At 27.9% G+C, this 8,558-nt stretch overlaps 1 protein-coding gene across 1 annotated transcript; it reads left to right on the forward strand.

The window, feature by feature from the left end:
* The first annotated feature begins 431 nt into the window (after positions 1-431).
* On the forward strand, positions 432-1,868 carry LOC114298313 (gibberellin-regulated protein 6). The gene is made up of 4 exons (XM_028242865.2): positions 432-597; positions 738-773; positions 871-904; positions 1,403-1,868. Exons 1-4 carry the CDS (start codon positions 535-537, stop codon positions 1,582-1,584), a joined length of 315 nt encoding a protein of 104 aa, XP_028098666.1. The 5' UTR covers positions 432-534; the 3' UTR covers positions 1,585-1,868.
* The last annotated feature ends 6,690 nt before the right edge of the window (positions 1,869-8,558 follow it).

Here is an 8,558-nt window from a genome sequence, read left to right on the forward strand (position 1 = left end):
CATAGTAGCCTACTGCACCTTTAACACAGCAGAATTCCCGAGTCCTTTATAGAGAAGAGTCTAACTAGGAGCATTGAAAATATGAGTAATAAATTGCTCTCTTCCTAACCGCTTCAATTTTTCAATTGTGCTAGAATCATTGAAAATTTTCACAATTGTAAGGTAAAGAAGTGGAACCAACCCTTTATTTAACATTTTTTTGTATTTTATTTTGTAAAAATTTTATGTATTTACACTAAATTTTTAAATAAGTTGATAGTTAATAATTCAAACAATCATAAAATATTAAGATTCTATCCATCAAATAAATAAAAAATAAAAATCTTTGATGTCATGGGCATTTTGGGAATTCAACCCCCAACTTAGATGAAACCAGGTGCTTGAATTATTGGCATACCATCAAACAAAGTTCTATATAAGTCCACATTGCCTAGCATTTTGAATCAAGCCCCACTCAACCAAACAACCCTCTCTCTCTCCCTCTTTCTCTCTCTCTCTCTCTCTCTGGAGTGAGGCTTCTCTGTTCTTGTGGCAATGGCCAAGTTTGCTTCCCTTCTCCTTCTGGCACTCCTTGCCATTTCCATGGTTGCAACCACTGTGAGTTCCACAACAAACAAATGGGTCACACCATTATATATGTTTCCACTTTTTAAAAGTGTTTTTTTTTATCATAACTTAGTACAGAAAGATAGACATTGACACAATTTGTTTTTGTTTTTTTTTAATAACTTTTGCAGGTTCTGGCAGCAGATGCCCAGTATCACCTCTCCAGGGTAAGTTCTCTCTCTCTCTCTCTCTCTCTCTCTCTCTCTCTCTGTGTTTTGAAAGTATTGCCATCTTGTTTTAACAAAACATTTTTTATGTTTTCAGCAACTTTCAGGTCAAGGAAGCCTAAAGAGCTACCGTAAGTACTCTTCATTGGGATATCATCATTTTTAATTGTCTGAAGATTTTCAATCTGCAGACTTGTTTTCATGGGTTTTTGCTTGAATTTTACCAAAATTCTTGAAAGTTTGGCAAATTCAAGCACTCGAGCAACTAGCATTGGCCTTCGATTTTAATCAAAAAAAATTGCGTGGGATAGTTTTTCAAAAATTGGGGAATATCATAAAAATGAGAAATTGAGAAAATAATTTCAAATTAATGGAATGCGAGAGAAAGCTCCCATTCAATTAATTTGCAATCGTTGATTACAAAGATGTATTAATTTTTATTCAATTAATTAGTAATTATTTTTCTGATTTCCCATTTTTATGATACTCATCCTTTAAAGATTAAGATTTTAAAAAGAATTGGGTTTTAAAATGTGTCAAAATCGCATTTACATAGCATAAAAACTAAAAATTAAATCAATATTATACATTTGATTTAATTTAATTTAAATTTTTTTTGTTAATAACAGAATGCCCATCACAATGCCAGAGGAGGTGTAGCCAAACACAATACAAGAAACCATGCTTGTTCTTCTGCAACAAATGTTGCTCAAAGTGCTTGTGTGTTCCCCCTGGCTATTATGGGAACAAGGGTATGTGCCCTTGCTACAACAACTGGAAGACCAAGAGAGGAAGCCCCAAGTGCCCTTAAATTATAATTAATATCTTTTATTACCTTAAAACCCCTTCTTATCCATTATTATGAGGTGGTGTACCCTTTTTTTTTTTTTTTTTTTTTTTTTTTTGGGGGTGGGGGGGTGGCATGTGGGTCATAAGTTTTCTGACCATTGTGTTTTTTAATATGGAACTAGTATTGATGTATTGCTCCTTTGGGGTAAGTAGTTTTGTGAACCCTAAAATGAGAGCTGAATCTTTGGTTCATTGTTATGTTTATTGCTTCTATAAAATAAAATTTTGCAGAACCTTTTCAATGCACACCCATGTTGTACTTTGAGCTCTTCTTTTAAAAAATGTCACTCATTCAAAAAATGAAAATGAGAAAAGGTGTTTTTTTAATGGAAAATGTTTGGTGGCCATAAATTCTGTAACTTAAATGGACCAAAAATGTTAAAACGATGTCGTTTTGGCATTTTCGGAGTTGTTTTGTACTCAAAACGACGTCGTTTTGGCATTTTCAAGCCATTTGAACCACAGAATTTGTGGCCACCAATCATTGCCGTTTTTCAATTATATTCCTCGATAGATGTAGAGCAATCTAATTTGAACAGTTTAATTTTAGAAGAGTATACATCACACATGATTTAAATTAAATAAAACAAGTACTTTAAACCAAAATAACGAACATTAAAATTTCTATTAATTTTCATTCATCAATTTTAATGTTTGTTGAAAAATACTACATCGAATTTTTTTTTTTTTTTGAACAAATACTACATTGAAATTGATTTCTTCAATCTTGATGATTGAATATGAATAGATTGTTATAAGTTTGTGAAAGGAAAGCTGTTATGGTGAAATTCGTATAGTCTATAATTAAAAAATAATAATAATATTGTAGTAATCACATTTATGTATTATAAATTGTTAAATATCCCATATGTCATCGTGTAATTGGTTTAATGGGTCACACTTTTCATATCTGTTGCGATTGTTTGAGAAATGTTAAATTAATATATTTTTTTACTTTTTACGAAAAAACGTAAAATATGAATTAAGTTTGAAGTGATATAATAAAAAGATGATATAACCTAAATAAGATAATTATGATCCAAATATCTCTCATTGAATTCTTTCAAATGTGTTTTTGACTAGTAAGAAAAAAAATTTACCGACCAGAAACACATTTATGTTGTGTTTGGTTGGGGGATTTGGAGAGTGATTTGGAAAGGGAAATGGAAAAGGTAGGTGAAATGTGAATAAATCATGCCTATATTTCACATAGTTTCACACACCTTTTCCATTTCCCTTTCCAAATCCCTCCACAAATCCCTCAACCAAACACACCATTAAGGGAATTCAAGAGAGAAAACTGTATAGATTATCTCACTTGAAATATCATGACGTTATGTTACATTTTCAATAAATGAGAAATCAAAAAATATATTTTGGTTTGTTGTTTCTTATCTTCTAATTATCTAATAAACGAGAATCTCTATTACCACATCGGTACATATGTTGGCTAACAATGACAGATTACCCATGAATGCTTTACAGCAGAGACACCAGCTGATCCAGCAATTGTAATCCTTTGTCTCTTTGCTGCATCAGCTTTAAAAAAATGAGTAATAATATGCTTAATACAGGAGTCCAAACCTTTATTTTAAAAATGAGAAATTATATCGAAAATTTTTACATTTTATTTTTTGTATTTTTTTGGTTAATATAATTTTAATTAACTTAATTTTGACTCTTCATTTTGAATTTTGTGTCAATTTGATCCAATTGATAACGTCGATTACGATTTTTTAAGGAAAATAGTTATTGAGTTAGTTAAGATTAACTTAATAAGTTGAACAAATTTACAATTTCGTTTATAAAAACATAGCACATGCCACATATGTGCTCATTTTCTATCAAAAACTACTAACAATTATAATTAATTGGACCAAATTGAGATAGAATCATATATTCAAGGTCAAAATTAAGCCAATTAGAATTGTAAAGACCAAAATAACACAAGATCAAAATATAGAGATTATAAGTGTAATTTGCCTTTAAAAAAAATTAGGTTGCATTTGAATTTTTAGCCTGAGTTTGGGATAAAAATGATAGATAGTGAGAGAAAAAGGAAAAATATATATATATATATATATATTGTATGTGCTTGTTTAACATGAAAATGGTAGAAAGTAGAAGAAAGTTAAATTTTTTGTACAATTCATATTAACTTTGTAACTAACTTTTTAATTTCTTGTAAAAAAAAAAAAACAATAAAATCTTGGGTGTACCATATGCAACCTTGCATAAAATTACGGTAAGTTTTCACGAATTTACATGAGTAGTCTAGGAAAATATATAAATTCAACACAAATTCGTGTAATCACATAATTTTTCATGAACTTACGTAAATTTATGTTCAATTTATGCATTTTTGTATGATTACTTATATAAAAAGTCAGAGCATGAAAAAAATATCATAAAATGCTTCATAAAAATTTTCATCATTTGGTTAGTGCGTGGTATTTTATTATATATGTAATTCAAGAGTGGATAATCTTAATGATATATTTTACATAATCCCTATCATTACTCACAAATTTACATAATTTTGTGTAGGATTACATATGGTGTGCATTGTACACCGGAGCATTTTTCAAAATTTGAATGTGTCTCTCTGCAAAGAGTTATCTATGTCTAAAATTTCAATTTTCTCTATATTTTTTTACAAAATTTTTATCTTAATCAAATGCTTGCAAGAAGGTATATATTTATTCCTTTCACTCTATTTTCGTTCATTTTCACTTTCTATCAAAAAAAAATTTCTAATGAAACAAAGCCTTAGGTAGAGATTTTGTTTTTTAGTAATCGAGTGTTCGGGTTAGTTTACAAGCATCTCGATTAGTCTTAAAGTTTTGAAATTAACGACTAAATAAACTTTTAATAATCCCAATGTTTGAGATGATTGGTGTTTGTGAGATTCAACTATGTAACCTCTTATGTGTAAACTATTTGATTGTTCCTGGAGTTGCCACAAGTAGTAAAAAGAAAAAATAATAATAAATCAAATTTATTCTCAATTTTTCTCATATATATATTTTTTAATTTACATATAAATTTATGATCGAAACACAATCTTACTACTATTGAAACTATGAACTAGATCTAAAGTTAGTTTCACGAATCGTTAATATTCCATTTTTGTTGACTGAAAGAGAGAATCAAATGCTGGTTTTGTCATTGAAATCATTAATCAAATGGTTAGTTTAGTTTGACAAACTGTTAGTTTGACGGAAATTTTGGGCATAGGAAATCTAACTACCCATTTGGTTAATGATTTCAATTGACATCTCCGAGGTTAGATGCTTAAATCCTGTGGAGACCATTGACCTCTGAGATCAAACGTTCATAGTTTTTTTTTTTTTTGAAGGATTTCAATTCAGTGTAATATTTTTTAAAAAAATATGACAAACTCTATACATATTAATGATTAAAATTATAAACTTTTTTTAATGATTGTGTAATACTTTTTTGATAGCACACTAATAGGTAATTTCCTCTAGCTTTGTTTTTTTTTTTTTTTTTGGGGGGGGGGGGAGGGAGATTACAACAAAAATCTGAAGATTTAAATCTTATAACAAAATAAACTTTTAATTTTTAATTTTATCAATTTAAATTTAAATTTTTTTTATTTATTTTTAATCTAAACTATTTGTTTTTTTTTTTAAAAGTAAAATCGATAAATAAAAAAAAAGTACTTATATCATTAAACTCAATTGAAAAGATATTTTAGATATTTCATATATACCTATATTGAATTTAATTACTAAAATACTCTTCTTCTTTTTTTCTTTTTTTGTTAATTTTACTTATTGAAAATGAGTGCATGGCTTAGATGGAAAATAAATTAAAAATTTATAATTTAAATTAATCAAAATTTATTTTGTTATGAGGCTGAAATTTTTATGTTTTTTTTAATTGTTTTTATTTTGTTTAGAGAAAATTACTAAGACTTCCCCCTCTAATTTTGGGTAGTAGGAGGGGTCCATAATATTTTTTTTTCCTTTTAATTAACTAAGGTCCCTTAACATTTTCATAGAGAAAATTCAGACTCATAAAAATTTTGCCCAATTAAGAAAAATTTCACCCGATTTAGAGAAATTTCAGCCTCAATTCAGAGAAATTTTGAAATTTCTTTGTAAAATGATAAAAATTTCTCTATGAAAATTAAAATTTCTCTGAGTTAAATTTTTTCTATAAAAATATTAAAAAATCTTAATTAGTATGTAAATATTATATACCATTAACCTTATAAAATCTTAATATCAAACACCTTTAAAAAAAAAAAAAAAAATCCCTTTAGTTTATGACAAACCTCGGTCGAAATTATAGGCCCCTCAATCTTATGGGACTTCGTGATTTTTCCATTTCTCTAAAATTTGCAGGCTTTGCGGACATTAAAATATGTTTCTTCTCTTTGTTCTCAATATATATATATATATATATTGTCCTCTTACTTTTCCATTTGTTTTTGTAGGCCCTATTTGGGATTGGTTTTTTTTTTTTTTTTTTTTTTTTACTATAATAGTCAATAAAGATGAAATAGGCTAAATAATTAATAAGACAAAATGTCACAAACCACAATCATTTCACTTTTTTTTCATAACTATAAAATCAACTACAAAAAAATGTCCACCATAATTCCAAATACAATTTTTTTAGCCATAGTATAACTAAATAATCAAAACGTCAACTAAATAGTCAAATTCTCAAACGAAGCTATAATATACAAGGGCAGCGATTTATTGTCGGATATAATTTAAGTTATATTTGGATTAAGATTTTGGGTAAGATTTTAGAGAAAGACATGAAAAATATAAATAAAATGTGAATAAAATATAGGGTAAATTACACTTTGCATTACTGCATTTTGCACCAAATTTCATTTTTGGCAGTCAACTCCATGTATTTCTGGTCAAATCTCATTTTGGTTTCTATACATGAAATTATGACAATTAACTTCGTACACTTGTGGTCAAATCCTACATTGATCCATATACAAATGTCAATGTCCCTCTTTTGTTACTCAATTATTTAAATCTTTAATAGAATTCAGTCATATAATAAGAAGGTGACTACGAAATGAGGGTAAAAGACGAAAATCATCCCTATTTTCTACTAAGACATACTTTGTCCCACATGATACGCACGTGACAATTACATAATACAATATACATATGTATGTATGTATGTATGTATATATATATGTATATATATGTATGCATGTTTACATATTGAAAATTGGGATGACAAAGCAAGTAAATAGAGTTCTTTGAAATAAAATAAATATAAAAAAAAAAGGTCGCAGAGAAATCAAAGAGAAAGGAAGAGAAATAGATTGAAGACTGTGTTATTATGGAATATTGAGTTTCATTCACAATTTGTGTTTTGTTTAACCTAATACAGTCATAATTTGATATAAATTTTGGGACGAAATATGTATAGGCGGGAAATGATAGTGATTTTCCTTTTTTGCTAGCATTTCGTAGTCATATACTTGTCACATTACTGACTTCTATGATTTACACGCTAGAGTAACAAAAGGGAGGACATTGACATTTGATCAGAAGTGCAGAGGTGAATAGTTACGATTTCATGTATAGGGGTCAAAATATTTGGTGGAAAATATAAAGGTGCAAAGTATAATTTATCTATGAAATATAGTTACATTTCATTTTTTTTTTCTCTCCAAATTTCTACCTAAATCTATAAATCAAATACAACCTTGGCAACCTTACATTTTTACTAAAATCCACTTTGGTTCCTTCACTTTCAATCATAGCAGTCAACTCATTACATTTTAAATCAAATTCTGATCTCACTCTTCTATCTATCTACAATTAATAAAGTTGACAAAAATTATCAGTAGAGATACTAAAATGAGATTTTGGTGAAAGTATGAGAATTAAAGTGAGATTTTAGTAAAAGCGTAAGGATGCTAATGAGATAATAAAATATCATATATGCTTCAAATGACAAATTTTGTCGACTTTGTTAAAGGTAAATGGACAGATGGAAGGATGAGATTGCAATTTGACTTAAAATGTAGGGAATTGATTATTATAATTGAAAATGAAGAGACTAAAGTGAGATTTTGGTAAAAATTACAAGGTACAAAGTGTAATTTGTCATTTTTGAAATAATTGGCAATTTAATACAGGTTTAGAGAAAATATGTGCTTGGAGAAAAAATTAAAAGTTAGTTATTGTATTAGTACTTAAAATATGTATTTTTTTGGTCATTTTAGTTCCTAATATTTCAATTGAGTTAATTTTATCTTTAAAATATTAAAACTGTATTAAAGAGGTGTCATTAGGGAAAAAAAAACTGTAATACAACTGTGATATCATGTCATCGTGCATACGTGATATCACCAACTAATAAGATCTAATAATTTACTCACCAGGTATAGATCTCAACCCACCATGGTGATACAGAAGTTACATGAAAGTAACGAAAATGACATGGGTGAATAGTTACATTTAAAAAGCGAAGTTCACTCAATATGTGTTGAGTTATAATTGGTTGGTAATATAACGCATATATGATGACATAGTATCACTATTACATTTAAATTTTACTCCCGTGATTGATGCTACAAGTATCAATATTAATAGTCATGAATATTTTTAGAATCCAAAAAATAAAAAAAAAATAAAAATAATAATTTAACTTTTGATCCGTGAAATATGTACTTTATGTTATTTTGAGCCTAAAATTATATAAAAATATAAAGTTACTTGAGCTCAGCTAGACAAAAGATCACCTAAGATCGGTTTGAAAGTTTAACAATTCAAGTTTGAATAATTTTAAAATTCATTAAAATTTTTAATACAGACTTAAACAATTAATTATTTGAATCATTTCGACTCATTTATCACCTCGAACAGCAAACTCTTATTCGCCGACATGAATTGTACTGAAAATGCAAAGCCTGGGAAGCTATTT

The sequence above is a fragment of the Camellia sinensis genome, chromosome 15 (genome assembly GCF_055761805.1).
Source record: "Camellia sinensis isolate YWXY chromosome 15, ASM5576180v1, whole genome shotgun sequence".
Taxonomy (NCBI): domain Eukaryota; kingdom Viridiplantae; phylum Streptophyta; class Magnoliopsida; order Ericales; family Theaceae; genus Camellia; species Camellia sinensis.

Coding starts and splice junctions, on each gene's coding strand:
- LOC114298313 (XM_028242865.2), top strand. CDS start 535: ATGGCCAAGTTTGCTTCCCTTCTCCTTCTGGCACTCCTTGCCATTTCC. Junction 774..870: donor CCCAGTATCACCTCTCCAGG/GTAAGTTCTCTC, acceptor TTATGTTTTCAG/CAACTTTCAGGTCAAGGAAG. Junction 905..1,402: donor AGGAAGCCTAAAGAGCTACC/GTAAGTACTCTT, acceptor TGTTAATAACAG/AATGCCCATCACAATGCCAG.